Source organism: Eutrigla gurnardus (assembly GCF_963514095.1).
Source record: "Eutrigla gurnardus genome assembly, chromosome: 11".
Lineage (NCBI taxonomy): Eukaryota > Metazoa > Chordata > Actinopteri > Perciformes > Triglidae > Eutrigla > Eutrigla gurnardus.
In genome coordinates, this window is record NC_139925.1 from 6071548 (window position 1) to 6092783 (window position 21236).

General features: G+C 41.5%; 1 protein-coding gene across 3 annotated transcripts in view; it reads left to right on the plus strand.

Annotated features, from left to right (window-relative positions):
* Nucleotides 1–247: 247 nt before the first annotated feature.
* The window catches only part of macrod2 (mono-ADP ribosylhydrolase 2), a 382263-nt gene continuing 361274 nt past the window's right edge, over nt 248–21236 (plus strand). For 2 of the 3 annotated variants that reach the window (XM_084021576.1, XM_084021578.1), the window contains exons 1-3: nt 249–500; nt 5499–5600; nt 7248–7361. In XM_084021576.1, the coding sequence (XP_083877702.1) occupies nt 464–500; nt 5499–5600; nt 7248–7361 (253 nt within the window). In that variant the 5' untranslated portion in view covers nt 249–463. Of the gene's footprint in view, nt 501–5498; nt 5601–7247; nt 7362–21236 lie in introns of all 3 variants that reach the window. The other variant, XM_084021577.1, reaches the window with a different exon arrangement.

Here is a 21236-nt window from a genome sequence, read left to right on the forward strand (position 1 = left end):
GAAAGTCCCAGTTCCCAGTTTACATATACTCGGGCCAAGCAGCGCCTCACAAACCAGGCGCGCGAGCCGCCGGAAACAAACCCGCCCTCTCCCCTCCCCCTCCCCCTCCTCCTCCGCAGCGCGTGGACCTATATCCGAGTGACTCGGCAGCCGCGCCAATCACGCGGCCACTTCCTCGTTGTCCGCGGCCCAATCACGTAGCCGGGACTCGTACACATAATTTACGGGCGCATTCACGGTAGGTTGAGCCGAAACTGAGCTCCATAGAAATTTGACAGCTTCACACAGGTGAGACAAACCGTCCAAAGGAAGGCTGTTTCACTTTCGCTGCCTCGGGTTTGTTGTCCTCCCCCCCCCAACCTACCCTTCCTTGTTGTCCCTCCCCACCGGAGCACCGTTCACTGTGAGCCTGGGGTTGCCACAGTCAAAAAACAACCATTCGAAGTCAAACCACTCCGGCAGCATGAGCAAGAAGAAAAAGGACTGGAAGACTGAAAAAGGTAAGAATGAGGCTATCACCACCATCACCATCACCACCACCATCACATCCTCCATGGCAGACCAGGATTCCGACCACGCCGGGAGATTGACAGCCACTCTCTCTCTCTCTGTGTCTCTCTCTGTCTCTCTCTCCTCTCCGCATCGCTTTGACACTAACTTACTGGCGTTCATTGCTCGCTATCAAACACACGGCCGCCGTGCAGATATCCGTGTTGTTGCACACTCTTTGTGTTTGCTGCATGTTTGCCATTCGCTAAAAAAACAACACTGCACACACGCACACGCAGCCGCCTCTTGCATGCTCATTAGCTTACATTCAAGCAGACGCTTAGCGATGAGAGCACCTTGCTCACAAACAACATCCAGCCTTCCACCTGTGTGATACACCGATAGTTGCGAGCAACCTCCTTGTCCTGCAGACACGGCGATAAAACAAAGGAACGGACGGTCTAATGGTCATAAACGTGGTTATTTTTTTTGGATTTCGCACACAAAATTAAAAAAAACACTCTTTCTCCGTTTTGAATCCAAGTGCTTTCAGTTTCAGAAAAACCTGTTGTGCAAAGGATCCAGGAAAGACATGCTTATTCATGTCTTTTTAGTGTTTTACACCTGTCACAGCAGCTACAGCATTGATTAGCAATAGGCTCCATTCTATTTATACCACATTTTTTTTTTGCTCATTCATGTCCCTGTGTGCACCCGTACTACTCTACTATTTAGTATGCTAGAAATGTCCCAATACTCAGTCTGTCATGCTTTTCTGGCTTACTCTTGAGCCACAATCCTCTGTGCAGCGGGTGTATGAGCACGACAAGGGTCAAAGTTCAAGTTGCAATGTCATGGTGAAATAGTCCGTTTGCAAACTAAATGTGGGGGAAAAGTAAATGTAGGTGATTTGGAGCGTGCAAGAATGCAGGGTCTCACAAATGGTAAAAACTAAATGGAATGGAGCCATCGTCGGTAGCATTCATTCCACCTTTGGGTCTTGGGTCTGCATGCTGTACGTGATTTAAAATTGCTCATCATATCATTTGGCGAGTTATTGATGATAATTTAGTTTAGTTCCTGTGAAATACTGCAGTTCACTCAGCAGCGTCTCCCTATTAAAAGCCTGTTGAATCACAACTACGTTTCTTTTTCTAAGTGTATGGGAAAATCTTTACAATGTTCATTTAAATTCCCCGAGCAAGGCTAATAATTAATCTTAGCCAGCCCTTTCCAGTCTGAGCAGGTAGCAGCATTGGGGGGGAAAAAAACATCAAAGTAAATCAGATTTCATATTCTGAGCAGACGCCGTTGAGCTGGAATTGCGTTAAAAGGAGATCAAGGGGAGTCAAAATGTGAAAGAAATTCCGAAACTTAAGGAAATTAATGTGATTATTTTTTAAATAGTGGTTTGACCCAGAGCTAGACTGTAGGTGGGGTGAGTTTTGCCAAGTTTAAAAATGGAAATTGACAAAATAAGGAAACATGTAACAGGATTATAAGTAAAAGAAATAAGATATTTTGTATTGTTATTAGGCAGTCACATCTCCTTTTCATTTCACTAAAATTTGGTCCGGGGATGAGATGATCCAGGAGGTGTCAGTAAAATGATATGGCACTTTAGTGTCAGATATGCTGCAGCTCAAGCAACTCCATCTTGTTACTGGCATTATTAATATTCATAAAGCACACTTTGAGCCCACCCTGTACTTCGTGGCTTTTAAACTAAGCTTTGAGGTTCTTGGAAGACTCTTTAAGTTCAGCGGAGTCAAAAAAGAGCTTTTCGTGCTGGCCAGAGAGCTTTGCTGTGTTCAACTTCAGAAACGGCCTTTTTTATTCATCCATGTAGAATAAAAGTAGCCTTGGGAATTACAGGAGTGGGCAAGAGGGAGAGAAAAAATACATAAGGGATAGAATGGATATCCCCCATTGCGGATATGCCTTTTAATTATGACCTGCTGCAGGATGTTGAGGTAAGATGACCTGAGAATCCTTGAGTATATATCAGCCTCAATATTTTAGGCTTTCATTTGCGAGGCACGTCTCATTAACGTTCCTGCGTTGTAGCTCATTATTAAAAGCAACACAAGACCTCACCATTTTGTTGCAAAGAGAGAAATATACCAAAATATTGTTTTTGCTTATGTTGTATAGAAGGGATGTTTTAATTGACCAAACTTCACGGTGTGTTTGTTTGGCTAAAGGTTCACAGTGAAGCACATCATTGGGATGAAGCTTGTTTTGCAGAGCAGCCTGTTTTGTTTTTTTTAATTTTGTTTTTATAAATGGTAGCAAGTTGAGGCTTTTTTCTAGTGAGATGAACACGAGGACACAAGCTGTGAGGGCGACACAGCAGCACAAAGGTTAAGCAGCAGCTGTGTGATGTACTATGCTCGCCAGTTATATTGGGATTTGTTGTAAAAACCAAACAAATGAATAAAAGAAAGTTACGTACCCTTCTTGCACACAGCAGATAGCTACAGGTAAAAACATATTTCTCTTTATACTGAGTCAGCACAACAGTTTATTCCACACTTAAATAAAATGCAATAAAAACACTTGAAGTAAATTAAATGAAACTTAAGTAATGCACTTCAACACTATACATTAGGGGTGAGTATTGGCAAGAACCTCACGATACGATTCATATCACGATACTTTGGTTACGATACGTATCACGATATTGCGATATAAATAAAGATGAAAACACAAGTACCTGTATATGTACTTCAGATGATATTGATCAGAGGACAAATTGAGTCAAAACTATTTCATTCAAAACAGCCTCTCCATTTTATTAATTCCCATGAAATTCACTGGAATAAATATTGAAAATAAACTGAAAAAGGACAAAGTACTGCATTCACAACGCGTCTAAACATCTTTTTTTTTTTTAAATTGATCTTTGGAGTTGAACAATCGATTGTATTGGGCGGCAAAGTATCGCGATATATTGCCGTATGGATATTTTTACCCACCCCTACAGCAGATAGCTACAGGTAACTAGTAGCTTACAGCTGTTTTAAAAACATAGCTCTCTATATACCAAGTCAGCAACAGTTAATTCCACACTTGCATCAAAAAACCACTAATGTAATAAAAAAAAAGGTACATGAAGTACATGAAGTGCATGAAATGAAAGTTAAGTAATGCAATATACACTATACATGCTCACTATACTTGTATAGGACAGCTACAGATCTGAAAATACAACAGTGGTAGTCATCCCCGTCTTCTCCATTTGCTATTTCTCATCAACATCACACCTTCTCTCTCTCTCTCTCCTCTTCTTATACACCTGGGAAAGGATATTTCTGCATGCCTCATCCATCCTTGGCAGTCTTCTGCAGATAAGTCCAGACATCTAGCATTCGTTGTGTCCATGAGGGACATCTGATCACGTGGCTGCTGCTCATAACCTTCCTACCTTCAAGAGGAAAATATTTCTCAAGTGAGGTAGAAGGAACGGTCCCGCCAGGTTGAACTCTGCAGTTACACCACCAAAACGCTAGTCGGCACTGGAACTGAGAATCGTGTTGGAGTTAGAGAAATTAGTTTGATTAATGCTGAAAAGGGAGGAGGAGGGGATGATGGAGAATAGCCAGAAAAATGTGACGCTACCAAGCCGACCCATCACAGCTTGCATGTTAGGTTGTGGCGTAGGTACGTAACTACAGCGTGCCTATAGTGTAGATTCAATGCAGAAATAAAAACAGGCCTGTAACCACTCTGACTGCAAGAAAATGGTGAAACGCCACGTCTTCCCATCCAATCACAAAATGTCCTGGATTCTCCCCTCTTGCTCCTTTTTCTTGCTCCTAATCTGGCATATTATCATATCATATTATTAATCAGGGGATGACAATAGGTGCACAGCGTTGTAAGTTTATACATTTTTATTTTTTAAATGACTTTTTAGACGTCAGTGTCGGTTGCAATCATTTTGTGTTATTTTAGGGGTTGACTGTGCATCATGGACTGTAAATACAGAGTTTTGGTGATGCTTGAGTGAGAAAACTCTGTATTTACTGTGCATCATGGACTGTAAATACAGAGTTTTGGTGATGCTTGAGTGAGAAAACGTTGAAATGAATTTTTGAAAGATGTGCTGATTGAATGCATTTTGTGTCAAGCCAATGAAAAATCATCCACATTGACTGCTGTTGAGCTCACTGTGAGGAGTTTTATCACTCAGGAAGTAAGTAAGCGTCTCCACGTAGGCCGTTGGTGCACTTGGTAAAATTAATTATAGTCCCGTTCTGGTGAGTCACAGCATTCCAGTGAACTCAGCATGCATGATACCAGGACCACCTAAATGGAACGGGGCCATAATTAATCTTATTACACCTGCCAAGTCGCATAGGACCCTCGGTTCAGAGTGCAGTGAAGCTGAAGCAACAGGGATAGAGCAGCGGTTCTCGTCTGGGAGCCACGGAGACGCAAGACGATGACGTTCTTTTTTTTTTTTTTATTCCTGCCAAACCACTCAACAGTTAGTTTAATTTATTAACAACCAAAGACGAGAGAAAGTGTTTTTGTTTGTGTTTAGGGTCTGAGAATAACCGATGTTGGGGGGTAGACTGTGTAATTGTGGTGCAGCTTCACCAGTGAAGTGCAACTCAGAATCCCTCCCAGCTTCTCTCTTTCATTGCTGATCCTGCACTTTGACCATGCAAGCCAAAAGGGGAATGAAATACATGAACACATTATTAAATATCACTTTATTGAAAATCTGTTTTCATACTGTGCATTTAGAGAGCCAGGGACATGATGGAGGATGATGATGATGATGATGCAGTATCAGCTGATGCAGGGACATGCAATGGTCCTATGGGTACTCCGGGAGACAGTTTGACATTTAAGTAAAGGAAAAAACAAAGATTTAAGTTGGATAATTTGTTATTGGCTGTCCAAGTTAGTACGTAAGTCTATTTCCCTCTTTGTCTCTCTTCGTCTACAATGGGTCCAGATTTATTCCTGCTTATATGTCTGGTGTCTCTCCTCCACAGAGAGACTTCTCCGTCTGGATCGAGAGGAGAGACGCAAGGAGTATCGCCGTCAAGATTTCATATCTCTGGACAAGATCCCATCCTGGAGAGAGGAGAACAGACGTAAGCTGTAACTTGACTTATATATGATCTATAACGGCACTGTTGGCCCAGCCAGAAAATGATTATTCCAGCGGCTACATTATCATGTTTATGTTTCATCAATATGTTTATGTCTAGACACACTTATTTTTGTATGAAAATATAGAGAAAGCATTAGAATTCTGCACATAAATGAGCAATGCTTGCATGACATTGGTAATGTTTTTCTAAAGTTGCAAGTAGGGTAAAGTGAAAGTCAGTATAAATACAATTATTATGATTTTGTGAGTGAGTTATTTGCTTGTTTGGAAAACAATATGAAAATCTGTTATATCTGTTTACCAAGACTGAAATGCAAGCTTTTTACATGCAACAAAAAGGAGTTATAGATTAGAATTAAAATAGTTAAACTTCTCAGCCAACAGTTACAAAGCAAGTAGGACAGCAGTGTTTCTCAAATGGGGGGACGAGTACCTCTAGGGGTACTTTAGTGTACTGCAGGGGGATGTTGAGATTTTCAATACAAATTGAAATGTAAGATGGATAAACCATGTTTTATATTCACTATTCCTATGTTCAATGCATTTATTAACAGCCATAAACACAATCATGTTCACGATTGTGTTCAGACCCGGGAAGATGGTTTCCATATCGAATGACCAAAAATAAAATCAAAAATGTTCCGCTGGTCTGACTGAAAAAAGTGTGTAAATTATTGAAGAGAACGGTTGAGAACTAATATAGTATATTGGGGGAAGTAAGTTTCAAAAGTAATTATTTATTCATTAAAGAATGATGACTAATGCTTCTACAACGTTGTGCAACCTAAATAACGTCCATTATCATCATGGCTTGTGCTATAATCGTGTTACACGTCTTGAAAACGACCCAATTTACATTCAGAATAATGGACTGCATTTTCTAGTAGCAGCTTAATATTCTGCAGCATTTCTTTTACACATTTCTCCCTTTTTAAAGTAGCATTTTTAAATTTGGTAAAGCGTCCTGTGTTTAGTGATGTGCACACATCTGCTGTGGTATCTTTCCCTATATTAAATTAAAAAGGTATAATATATGTTTTGTTTTATTTATTATGGCAATGTGGGGAAGCTTATGGGTTTTTCAGTCTAAAACAGCACTGCTGAGTCACAGGTCCTTGGTTATTAATGTTTCTTTGTTCAACTCTTAAAGGAGTTGCACTATTTAAGTTTTTTGCCCACAATATAAAAGAATATGAAATGGGAATATGCAAATTATCCATGTAACACAATATCTGGAGGCTAGATCGTAGAGTATGTACAGTATTGTTCACTTTTATTGTTTTAAAAACATATTTCTATGAAGCATTTCTATATAGAAAATATAAAAATATAGATTTATATGAAGCATTTCTATATAGAAAATATAGAAATATAGATTTCTTTGAAGCATTTCTATATAGAAAATATAGAAATAAAGATTTCTTTGAAGCATTTCTATATAGAAAGCTGCAATAATGAATTAATTTTGTTTTTCCCCTCATCAACATCACATTTAACTGAAGGTTTGAGAACCATACACGACTCTGCTCTGTCTATTCAAAGGAACAGATAAAATCTCCCATATTTCATTCATCTTTTGTGAATAAATGCAACAAGCTGAGGTTCTCTTCTTCTTTTTTTATTTCAGCCAATGACAAAGAGGAAGAGAAGGAGCTGACAGGTGGAGGAGGGCCGAGCGATAAGGTATCTCTCTACAAAGGAGATATCACCGTCTTGGAGGTGGATGCCATAGTCAATGCTGGTAAGGATTTAACCTTTGACCTTTCGGGTTTGCTGCTCGAAGGCAGCGTCTGTTAAATTGTCCTTGGCTGCCCTCTACTGTTAAGACTCAGACAGTGCTGGTTGAAGAGTGTGAGTGACTTCCCGTATGCTGCAATACAGAGACTTGGTTATGTTCTCTTACTCAACGTCTTTGCACTTCCAGCTCTCCCTCCTACTTTGTGCACAGTACTTTGTGTACTGACTATTCAGATGTATTCGTCTCATGTTTCATGAATGCGAGACGTGCATGCTATAATGATTCGTGGTCACGTATCCAATGCTGCTTTTGGGTGAACGATTTCTTTTTATAGTGACTAAAAGAGAGAGGATTAGCAGAAATGTGCTTTTTCAGAGATTTCTGCTACTGTCATGTGATTTGTGATTTTCTGCAGTCTGCTCACAACCTACACACACAGTCAGAGGTGCTAAATTATTGCTTTACCTGCTGCTTTTGCAGCTCTAGCCTATATATTGATGGTCCCGCCCCATAACGGTATAGCAGCAGTATATTAAAGGAGTCATCACCAGGAAATCGCAATTTCTCTTGTTAAAACATGCATATCTGTGTTTGACCTCAGTTGAAACTTGCCTGAAAGGCTGGAGTTTGAAAGTGGCGCCGTTTTTTCGCTTCTGCTCTTTTTCCGAACAGGAATAGCACACAAGGGTGTGCATTCCTAAAGCACGAGATTTTGATTCTGCGCCTACGGTGACGTCACCGTGGAGGCTACTTGCATAAGCCCACCCCTCTTTCACCACCCAACCCCCCCCCGTCCGCTACCTGACGTCCTGCTGTAAACGTGTCTCTTCAACCGTCTCTGGCTCTTCACTCTCCGGTTCGGGTTCCGACTCTGGTTCGTACATAAATGCCTGAATTCCGTAAGGTTCGTCATTTAGTGTGTGCGCCATGACAGGGGGCTGTTTATGTTTTGGAGTCTGCATGCAGGCAAGCCCCCCCGGCTCTGTCCTTCCTGCGGCGAATCAACGCGCGCCTCATTACATATTATACAATGCACATCCGGACCAGTCAAAACCTCGCGCGTAATCTCGCGTGATAAAATCGCGGTACGAAAAAGGGTCAGAACAAGCTCAATGTTTGATTAAATTTTTTTTTTTTTTTTCTAATAAGTTTTACGAATTGATCCAAAGCGATCCAAGGGGGGCTGGATACGTATAAAACCAGGTTATGACTCCTTTAAACATGGTTTACATGGAAGTTGAGTTTCATAACTTTTCCTTCCTGTATTTACACACACACACACACACACACACACACACACACACACACACACACACACACACACACACACACACACACACACACACACACACACACACCAGTCTATTAAGCAGTGTGCACCTTGTGTGAAATTAATACACTCTAATTTATGCAAGGTTAATAGATGTGAAAAACAGAGTGCACTGTTGGATAAGGCTAATGAATTTAATATATTATGTAAATAGCCGTCGTGATGAGGAAGAAGGTAACATGACATTCTGAATCATTGTCAGCATGATGTAGAAGACAAACATGCAGTTTAGTACACAGGCACCACACACACACACACACACACACACACACACACACACACACACACACACACACACACACACACACACCTAAATGTCATGGTAATTGTCTTTGCTTCATCAACATTTTGACCTTTTTATAAATGGAGTACTTGTAGCTGATATGATACAGTTCAAGCAGTTTGTTGTTTGAACATGTCTGAATTACATTGTTGTCTTTAGATACAACTAAGCTTTGTAAAGGGAGATTTAAAGTCTGTATTTGTATTTTATTTATGTTCAGTACATTCACATGTGTATGTATTCACCTCTATCCATCTGCTGTTGCACATAAAGTTGGAATATTTTATGTTTAGACACAATCCTCTGTTTATTCCTATTTAAATGCATCAGTCATCACGTTTGACCAGGTGCAATCATTACATTATGTGTCACAATTAATTTGTTTGGCGCTATAAAAGATGAGACATTTGCAAATTATTCCAACTTTATGTATATATTTAGTGACCAGACTATATTCTTTAGTCAGTATCTTTTAAATATAGTAAGTTAAGACAGTGGATTAAGTGAGCAGCATTTTTTTTAAGTGACTATGAAACTAGGGCATATGAGAATGGAATTGAGATTCAGGAGGGAGCGTTGCACATTTGGGTTTCCGACCGTTGAGTACTATTGGAGCGGAGGCAGGCGGTTTACTTCAGCAGTTAATGCTGCCAGACGTCCAGGCTCTGATTGAGCTACATGTTGCCCGGGAGGTAATTCATTCTGTTTAGCAGGCTGTCAGAGGCTCTGAAAGGTTGAAGGAATTGCTGAAGCCTTTTATAATTTCCAGAAGGTCTTCTCAGTTGGCCACACCACTGCTTTATTCACACTGCAGGACCAGTTGTCTTTGTACAGGTGGTTGGACTGATAACGACGTGCACTATAGTGGTGGGTTTTGTTCCCCCATCTATGACAGCTCTGCTCAACAATACCAGCATGTTGTGAATGTTAATTCTTCCAGACCATGTTTTGTCATTGGTTACAAAAGATTTTTCCAGTATGACATTATAATTACGGTTATATTTATCAGTTGAATAAGCTGGCTGTAGTGGCTCTTGTCCAAAAACATGTTGGGTGACTAACTCGGTGAGCTGCATGTGAACGAACATTACGGATGTTGAGCAACGTAGTTGGATAAGATCTTTTGGATAGTTTTTGTTCGACTTCTTGCCTTTCATCTATTCACTGCTTCCTATCTCCGGCCTGCAGTACTTCCATTTTCTCATGCCTGTTTTTCCCATTTCGGCTGGCACCAGTGTGGGACTTTTTTTTTTTTTTTTTTGAGCACGGAGGAAGTTTAAGCCTAAAGGTTAATAAACTGTCGTTCAGCGAGTCAAACATGAAATGCAATGATGCGGATTATGTAAGTCGTAGGTAAATGGGAAGGCTGCTGTGCAGAATGCATGGAAACATGAAGGAAAGGAGATATATATATATATACGCTCTTGACATATTGGGCTACTAATTATACACTTCTGTGTGTTCAGTGGACATGAACCGACTACAGGAGCAGGTTGTCGATTATAATCCCGGTCGAACTCAGCAATTCAGCATAAGGTTATAATATTGATATTGTGAACGTGAGATAAAATATCACAATTTTGGTGCATATTATGAAACCGGCATTTATGTATTTATGACACTTTTTCCGGTTCTCTAAATGTATTAACATGGGAATGCACAATGTCAACTGGAAGTAAGTAAAGCTGCAGTGGTATTTACAGTTGACATGTTGTTTATTTTCCCCTTAAACACTGATTTATATTTTATAAGCCAAAGGCATTTGTGCAACAAGGTTGTTTTTTTCCAATATGTCGGTTGCGAAGGAGAAATGTCTGTAATTTTAAGGGACACGGGGCCAGCTTGGTGCTGCTGTTATGCTGGCATGCCTATAGCTTTTTAGAGGGTGTCACGCTACTTTATGTCCTCCCATTAAAGTTTAATTATTAGCCTCATTGCGTTTTTAATTCTTGCCCGATTCTGTTTGGCTGGAGGTTGGACAGAAGGTGCTCAAAGTGTCACCTGGATGAGAGCCTGGAGAGTGCAGGACGGGAGGGGGAGGGGCTGTGGTGCCAATCGGTAAACTGGAGGTGGCCTCAACTCGACCTACTCCCTTTAGAATGAGCCTGAACTGGTTGGCCACCACCCTGCATACACTGCTTTGTCCCCTGTATTGACTTTCTACCCAGATTCCTGGACAGGACTGTAATATATTCAAAATGCATGTCATTTTGACAAATATCCAGCAATCTCCCTGATCCTCCAGTAGCCCATATCTTTTGTATATAGCATATCAGTGATCAATGGAAAGAAGATGCTACCGCATTTAATGAAGACATGTTTCATCGTGACTCTCCGGGGTTCACGTAAAGTTTAAATGACGTTCAAACTTTTTAAATTTAATGCCATGTCATTACTGTGGCTTTTTTTTCTCCCCCCATGGCAAACACAAGATCATGTCTTCCATTTTTCTCCTCGTCTTTGTGCGTGGAGTTCATGCGAGTGTCACCATCCCCCCTCGGATCAGAATGAGGTGGGAAAAGATAGCGGCGTTAAGTGGAGAGGACTTTCTCTTATCATGATGACTGTGGTAATTATGCACAGGGGTTGACTCCTAATCCATTACCCGCTGTAAACCTTTCCCCATCTTTCCGTATTAGATCATTTTTTAAAGGAGCCAATTTAGTGTGCGCGGGGAATCTGGTTATGAACGCTATAAAGAACCCGAAGGGGTTGAGATGAGTGCGAGGAAGGCAATTGGTATTCAGTTGTATGGAGCCGCTGGTATTGCAGTCATCACAGGTTTGATGAGAGCAGTGACCCTCGGAGGGCAGAATACCATGATCCAGTGGAGATTGACTTTTATGTTTTTTTTGATATGCAGTCCATCCAAACATTGTTTGCCTGTGGGGCTGCTTGGCACACAGGCAGCATTGATTACTATTCATTCATGCATAATGTACAGTGCCGAAGGCCACCAGGTGCCTCCGCCGGCCTGGAATCGAATGGAATGTGATGTTGCTTTGTGGTCGGAGCAAGCTAACATGTTGTGGTGCAACTTGTAGATGATGTCTAATCCTGACCATTAGGGGTGAGTATTGGCAAGAACCTCACGATACGATGCGTATCACGATACTTTGGTCATGACACGATACGTATCACGATAGTTTAGTCACAATACGATACGTATCACGATACTTTAGTCACAATACGATACGTATCACGATACTTTAGTCACAATACGATACGTATCACGATATCACGATATTGCGATATAAATAAAGATGAAAACACAAGTACCTGTATTTGTACATCAGATGATATTGATCAGAGGACAAATTGAGTCAAAACTATTTCATTCAAAACAGCCTCTCCATTTTAATAATTCGCATGAAATTCACTGGAATAAATCTTTTGGAGTTGAAAAATCAATATTGTATTGCAAAGTATCGTGATATATTGCGGTATCGATATTCTTACCCACCCCTACTGACCATTTTATTCATCGATTAATGATGGACTCTTAGAGATGGATCCGATTTAATTTCTGAGGAGGTTGGGAAGTACACAACCTGGAACTTCCTGTTGCAAAACGCCACAGCAACATAGTTCCATGGGAAATAACACTATAAGAATGTAGTGTGCAAATTTGAAGTTGATCGGGTTAGATCTCTAGGAGGAATCAGTTAAATGACGGTTTAAGGGATGGCTGCAAGAGGCTGTTTTTGTAACATCTGGATGTAGCACATATGCCTACCTATTTCATACATAAAAAGAGGGGGCTTCGACTTTGAACACTGTTTGGGGGGCGCCATTGAGCCCATTATCAAAAGGACCTGAGCTGCATGGCATCAGCAAAGTGATTTTTATTGAAGGAAGAACACACTATTTGTGTCTCTGATGGTTACTTTCTTTTAAGGGGGGGTTGTGGTTCATCCTCCCCTACTTATTGGAAAGCCAGCAGTAGTGGCAGCACGGCAACAGTGCAGGATAATGGTGTGTAATGTCCAGAGAATATTATATGCTTCTCTGAGACTCGAGCCTTAATGGAGAGCACTGCCTTATTTATTAGGGAATGACTCTCTGAGTGCTCTGGTAATATTTTAGCCTGCAAAGTACAAGGCTTTTCCAGAATGAAAAGTAGATGTGGCATTTTTATTCTCTCGCTGAGCCCTAGGTCTATAGACGCACTCTGAAAAAAACACTTTTCATTGTCACTCTTCCAAAACTTTAGTTTTCTTTTAAAGGTCTAGTTGTAATATGACAAGATATTCTCTTTTTCTGTATTGTGAATGCCAGTACTCTCTTGTGAAATTGATTTTCTGTCCAAATCCTTTTTTTTTTCCCCCCTTCTTTTTTTTTATCCGTCTAAAATGTTGTTGGGACTCTGCATTACTGTTATAGATGGAGGACATGCCGCCGTTACAACAATACACTCATTCCGAAGAATGATGTCAAATTTACAATTCACTTTTTACTTTCTACTTTTTCTTCAGTGATTGATAAAGCCCACAGCTTTCCCCTCCTACTGTTTGGGGATCTTGTCAGCGCAGACTCTTCATTAGATTTTCTGTCAGGCCATAGATGTGCTGCACAACACACTCAGCCCCTGGAGAGCCTGACTCGACGGGTCTATCTGTCTCTCTGCAGATTCACAGCCTGTGCCATAACCCCCCAGAGTGGTGCAGCCATGCTCCCAGCGATTTGACTGCAATTCAGGGTTCCTCTCGCTCGCTCTCTGTTCTCTGTTTCACTCTGGCGGCATTTGCATATACATGGAAGTGTATACGCTGACACACACACACACACACACACACAGTACATTAGAAACCATTGCAGAGAGGACTGGTAACTTCTTGAGCAAACTTGTGATTGTTGCACTGTCAAACCAAGAATGAAAATCAATGCCCCTGGCTGAGAGAACTTGCTGCTCTGTTGAACAGTGAAATGACTGCCGTGAGTGGGTTGCACTGTGTCCCGCACTAAAAGGTCCAGTTAATCGTATCAGCTCCGAGAGAGATACTGCACAAGGCCAAGGCTCGCTCTCCCCCTTTCCATCAGGCTGTAAATGTGAACCGAGGTGACGAACCAGCTGGCGAAAGCTTCCTCTCCTTTTTTGCGGATTGTGAACATCCTCGCGGGCCCGTCTAAGCGTTGGCTCGACGTCGGTTCTGTTTATCTCTGTGGTGCGCCAGGTGCCAACGTGGCCAGGTAGAAATCATTTTTCACGAGAGAGTGTGTGTGTGTGTGTGTGTGTGTCTGTGTGTGTGTGTGGCTAATGGAAAGTAATCATGGGAGTCTGTGTTGTCAGTGTGTATCCGGCTGGCACTTAGAGAAATGTCTCCCTTTTGCTTGAACTGCTAATGGTCTATGACCGTATTGAGTGTTTGGGAGAACGAGCCTCCCAGTCCATCCCAGTCAAGCAGACCAACACCACCTCTCTCTAACACTCAAACACTCGCACGCCCGCATGTTTAGGCCATGAAACGGACTGTGTGTCTCTTTGGAGACCGTTGCCAGTCTGCATGAGGAACCCGTCATTCAGGTCGGGTCCTTGCTTGTCTCCCTGGTGACCGTTGTCAAGGTCAGAAAGTCTCTGTCTTACTTCCTAGCCCCCTCTGTTCCATTAACCCCCCCCCCCCCCCCCAAAACACCTTGCTTTTTTGCTGCACACATGCCAGGTCTCATCCATCAGACTTGTGCGTAATTGAGAGGGTATCCTGAGTCTCTCATCACCTTCTGTTTCTCTTTTCTCTTGTCTCACACGAGTAGAAGGTTTTTGATGAGTCATTTCTCGAGAGGACATATATAACATATGTTGTGATGGATTAGTGAGGAGGAAACAATGTAACTTCATGAGTATTTCTGTGGTTTAAGGGTGGCCTTAATATAATTTAACAGATAACAGCAGGCATACCCACAGATGAGTCCTGCTATAGCTGGTGTATCCGTTGACCTGTAGGGGGCACTGTGGCTCCACCCAAGTATAGCTGACATGTCTGATAGCAGAGTAAGTTTGAGAAGTGAGATGACTGAGCTGGTGCTGCATTTCAGATGGATAAATCCCCCCCTTTTTTTTCTCTGCTTCCCCATCACAGATGTTTCTTTAGAACTGTTTGAGGCGGCAACTAGAAATTCCAAGGCATCTTACAGGTTTTCACCATCTGCTTCTCCAAGTCCAACATTGTGCTGTTTTTGGGAATTGAAAGACATTTTTTTGGGGGGATGAAATAAAACAGGGATGCTGATTTTGGAGCTCAGTCAAGGTTTCAGATGATACACCGTATTAGCATAGTAAGAAGTGAGAGCATGGCTATGTGCACTTCTTTTAAAGCTTTGGTGGAGATGAGGAGATGCTGTATGTGTGTAGCAGGGGGGGTGACTTCTTTTATCCTTTTAAGGGAATGTGGGGAGATGCCGTGTGTGAGACTAGCACTTTCCTTTCACCCGGGCTTCACTCTGCCGGTAGAGGAGTTGGAGAAATCCACCGCTGACTGCTGACTGTTTCTCTGCACAATCCCCAGGCGGTGTGCTCGGCACGGTCGTCAGCAGGCGATTCACTGGTCCTCACAATACCCTTCTTTGAACGCCAGTTCATTCTCCCTGCTCTGCTTCTGTCGTCCCCCCCCCCCCTCCGCCATGTTTCCCCTCAGTTCCCCTCATTTTACTTTCAGTGAAACCCTCTACTCCCACGGACACTTTACCTTCTCAGACACAAACATGTACACCCAGGAAAAGTGTGCACCTTAGCAGAAATACTGATGAGCTACTTGCTTACAGGCCTGCAGTGGCAAGGTTCTCACTAATGGCTTCATGTATATAATGGCCTGGTAATGGTAATGGTGCAGGTAATGAGCAACATAATGTCACAAGTAAGTAAAGAAAAAAAAAGCACACGTTTTGAGGGCGTTGCCTCTGAGACGATGGCCTTCCTTTTCATCAGACAACTCGTTTCTTTAGAAGGCATCCAGTGGTTAAAATGAATTCCTGCTATACAGCACTGTGTTGTAGCAGAAATAAAATATTCCAATGCAGCGTTGCTGTGACTAAGTCCACCTAGAACATCAGCGCTTAATGGAGATATGAAATTGTGTCCTCCCCGCTATTTCTCTGTTTGCGGAAACGGAGAAATCCCTCCGTATAAGAAGGCCTCTAAGCAACTCGAATGGAATACTGTGATGTTTGCTGAGTGGCTTAAAATGAGAATGCAACACTTGTAACCCAGGGCACTTCATTCAATATTTGTGTGCATGTTCAGGCTTCTCTCAGAGCGGGAGGAACCAGGGGCCGTGTTCATAACGGCAGCTTTCAACTGGCCATTTTGAATGCAAGTTTAAGTAACTGCTGTTTTCTCTACTCGTTTTTAAATGTTAAAAAGGAATCTGGCACTGTTACATTTCCAGGCATTTATTCATATTCCTCCTAAGGTGAAGGTTTGTTTCTGACTAAGCCAATACTGTAGGGAATAAACACTAAGAAGATGCCATTTTTACTCCTAAACTACAAACTCTCTAAAATGAATAGCCTCAAGTACTGAACTTTTCTGTTTGTAACGACAATCGTGATGCTCCGAAGCCTTCAGTCAAAGTGTTTAATTGGAAAGAGTCGTGACAATGTTAGTTACCATCTCATAAATGTAAAGTAAGCAAAATGTTTGGTTAACTCTCCTTCGATTATTTGTTTTTAAACGGAATTAAAGAATTAAATTGTTCAGTGCTCATCCAAATGATTTATCTTTTATGTTTAAGGTTTTGTTTGCGATAAATTAAACCCTTTTTCCTTTTCACTGGAAAGCATTTGTTTGTATTGACTTAAAAATGTGCATGTATTCTTTTTATTTTGCAGTATTTTACATATTCCTCAACTTAAAGGGTTATCATGTCATCCTTTTATAATACGCATTGAAAATCATATATATCCATTGTTTGCTGTGTAAAAAATGATAGATAACCACAAATTCTAATTATTGTAAGGGTAATATTTGTATCAATCATTCCCTTTATCTTCATATCACACACAGTGGCTGCATTTCAAAACAACCCTTAATCTTTTTGAGCCTCGTAAAAGAGATACACAGGACCTTAGAGACTTACTGTTGGTGTCTGCTGTTTTGATATAGTATGATGTCAGACAGGTTTCTTTTTAGACTTTTTATACCCAAATTATGTTTTATGACAGCACTAGCAGTGCCGAGCCAGAACGCATGCACATTATCCTGGAAAATCACCTAAAGGTACGAGCGGAGAGACCTTTTCCATCTTCTTTAATGAACCTGGTTCACAACAACAGCAGCAGCAGCAGCAGCCTCTCCTAGATTAAAACAAACACGGTATGCAAACATAACTTTTAAAACCTTGCAAAAATGCAATAAATGTGAAAAAGCAAATGTGTTTTGTGGGGAAATAATCAGTCATCGTCGAGGTGACAATGACATGAAGCTCTTCTAATGCCCCGGATCTTAAGAACACTGCTGAATATCCACTAATAGAAACTAGACTGTCCCAAGAAAAGCATGCTGACACTGTATAATGTATACAGGAAATGAACAAGATTTTTTTTCTTCTAAAGCTCCACATTATTGGTAAAGATTAAGATGACTTACAGAAATGTGGAAGAAAAGAAAAGAAAAGTGTACTTTCTCTCACAGCAATTTGTGTCGTCTTTGACATAACTCTGAGCGACGCGCTTGCACGAGAACTGGTGTGTATGTAATTGTGATGAACTGACCTGTGATGATGCTTTTAATTGAACACGCTCCATCCGTTGTACAGAAATAATGAAAATTCTCTCCCTCTCCGGGTAAACGCGCCGAGACTCCAGCAATCAGCGGCGGCTCTCGGGGGCTACGTGGCTGCACAGCCCTGGCGTATGGAAATGAAGCCCCCCGACTGGACGTTCCTGATGAAATGGATTTCCCTTTTGTTGACACAAGTGATTGTGTGGTTACTGTAGGGCTTAGGGAATGTGGACTCATTATAGACAAAGGCCTTCGTTCAGCGGAATGGTAATAGAAACGAGGCTAGGTTCTGTTGGCTGTGATGAACGGTGAGCTTTATGCGAAATGTCTGGGAGATATGAGTCTATTAGGCGTGATGGAGTTATTATTTTGAAAGGTCTTACGGCTTACAATGCAGTGTTTGATGTAACTACCCTGCAAACAATGAGTGCTAATGAACTCCATCAGTTTTCCCAAAAGCAGACCCATTTGGGCTCAGTTATGACAAAATGAACACTGTTTATTGCCGACTTTGTTCGGAGGAGGTACTGTATGCGGAAAGATTTTATTCCTTCAGTTGATCATTGAAGACAGTTATTAGGGAGACACGGCTTCGCATACTGAGAATCTTCTAGTCGGATGCTTGATATTTCACACCGCGTAACAAACTCTCCAGAAGAACAAAGTGATTTTCAGGTTTGACCCCGGGAAGTTAGATTAGATTTTTATTTCCATAACGGAGCGCTGCATGGGAAATAATTTTTTGATGAGAGACGAGGCAGAGGAGACGGAGGAGTGGATGCTTGAGTGGAGGTGAGTGACGAGGTGTTTTGCGGCCGGGTTCAGAGGGTTGCCTCATATAGAGTAGTTATAGACAAGCTGATGATTTGTTGTGATGTACCGGAGGAGGAGGGGGGGGACCTGACTTGGAGGTAGTGTGACCTCGAACAAACTGCGTTTGTTTAACCTCGCTCGGCTGCGGAGCTATAATGGGATGATAGCTTCTGCCATTAGCATGATGAAATGGACAAATAAGTGACTTAAGTGAAACGCTCACGTTAAAGGAGGGGGGGGGGCTGCAATCCAGTTGGCTTTTGATGCTTCGGTTGGCTATGGAAACAATTTAATCTCTTTAATAGAATCTTAGTCCCCCCCTTCATGCACAAACAAAGCAGATTAAGGTTCCCAATAAGGCGAAGGCTCTTGGTGATGGAAGTGAATTCCCAGTTCTGTGGGTGGTGCTGTTTTTTTTTTTTTTTTTTGGTGCTGGAAAAAAAATTCCCTCAACACAGAACCAAAGCTGCATGTCTGTTTACTTGTACTTATCTTGGTTTATTCAGTTAATTTAACCAGGGGGTAAGATTTTGGATTTGTTTTATAAGTGGGACACCACCAGGACAACAATCATTATAATAAGATTAAAAAAGAATAAGAATAAGAATAGATATATGGGCTGATTAAAAGATGAATATATTAAACATGCAATATATTTATACACTGATTAAAATAAGACACGATACCTTGTCTCTCTGTAATACAACTATATCTAGGTTACCGCATTACGCATATTCAGCGTGATAGTGAAGCTAATTATATCTCAAGTGGCTGAAACTCAGGCTGTTGCAAATAGTCGTCGCCGCCTCCTAAGCAGCCTCCTCCGTGCAGCCGTCGCCGTCTCTATGATACGAGCATGAAGGAAGCGTGCCGTTAGCAGGTGTTGATTGATTCTGAAGCGGTTTACTGTGAATGAAGGGTGGAAGAGGAAGAAGGGTAGAGCAAAGGAGACATTGTGGTGTTCGTCATGGGTTGTGTGTGCCACTAAGGCAAATGTGAAGACAAGGTGCAGAGACACTATATATTTATAGGTGTACTTTGAAAAGCTGCCAGGTGTAAGGGGGGGGGGGAGGAAGGAAGGGAGATTGGAGGAAGTTATGACAGGCGGGAGACTCGAGGGAGGATGTTGTGTACTCTCAACAGATTTAATTTCCCCGTGTTCCCTGGATAATCAGGCACCCACGTGGCCATCCTCCAGCCGCCGCCGCCGCCGCCGCAGTCCCCCGGGGCTGATGTTGATGAAACACATCACATTACAGCTGATATAGGTGCGTTTGTCAAGTCCTAGTGGGTGTCTTGACGAGTGGTGGGAAAGACCGAACTAAGGTAGCGACCAAGCCAGAAGACACAATTAGCCTTTAATGAGCCTTTTTAATCAGGATGCATGTTCGGGAAATGAATGCAATGGGAAGAGCACAGATGTTCAGATATACAAGTATTTCTGCTTGTTTATTAGAGGGGAAGCTTTCACAGCCTTATTGCATAAAAACATTGATTATGTGGTACGGCGAAATATAATCCGATTACACATGAGTATATCTGCGTGTTAATAAGTGATCATTCCTTCAGCTGCCAATACTTCTAGCTCTTACAAGCCCACAACAAAAAAATTTAAGACTCACCTTTTTCCTCCTCCACTCACAAACTCGTTCACAGCTCTTCTTTTCTAGCTCCGACTTGCATCAGAAAACCATTCACTCGTGGCTAAAAAACCCAAAACAAAGCTGACAAAGACTTTAAAACTCTTCCGTAAACATTTGTGTTGGATATCTGCTCTGATGAGCCTCCTTGCTTTTAGAGTTTGACTTTGTTTTTTGTGTCTATGATGCAGGGTTGAGAGGTCGACGTATAAGAAGATGGGATTAATTATAAAACATTGAATTCAGTGTATGAACAGCCTAATTATTTGAAATGCAAGACGCCAGCATGACTACAGTATGACTAATTCTAATTTTGGAAAGGTGCAAAAAAAAAAAATACAGTTATCTCTGGCTCCGTTTCCTCACTTGTAGCTGTAGGTTCGGGCATGGGCATTTAATTAGTCATACAATTAGTCATCACTGCACCCGCAATCCCCACTGAAGCAAAAATATAATTCCACTAAGACTACAAAAACAAGGCATCACGCTTTATGCCTGGGAGAGTTTATCATAACTCCTTGAAGCACAGTTTAATTTATTAATGATAAAAAAGCAAGCGTTCACCTCGCTTTTGGAATAGTATTTACTGACTGGAGACGCGGTTCTCTCGTTATCTCACTGTACTTTTTTTTTTTTTTTTTAATTACTCCATGAATTGCAAATTGAAATATAACAGCAGAAATAACACCGGGGCAAAGCATCCCACCTACGTTTGTGTTTAGCAAAATAACTCACCGGAGACCTATCTGATGCAAGACGCTACAAATAGTTACAGAGCAGGGAAACATATTGAGGAAGGTATATCAAACCTGACGGCCCTCTGTGCTCGAATACTACAAACAATACTAACTGAAATCCTCCTCTTCTTCCTTTTTTCTTACTTGATGTGGAAAGTCTTTGCAGCAAAAAGGCAATATTAGTGTGTGTTGGTGAGAAAATCATGTCAAAATTATCATAAAGGTTACTGGATGGATGGATGGATGTTTTATTCATCCCCATGGGAAAGTCAGGTATCCCTTAGCTCATAAATCCAGGTTTAAAGAAATGCATATATAAATAAATAAATGAGTAATTTGATAAAAAAGGGAGGCAATAT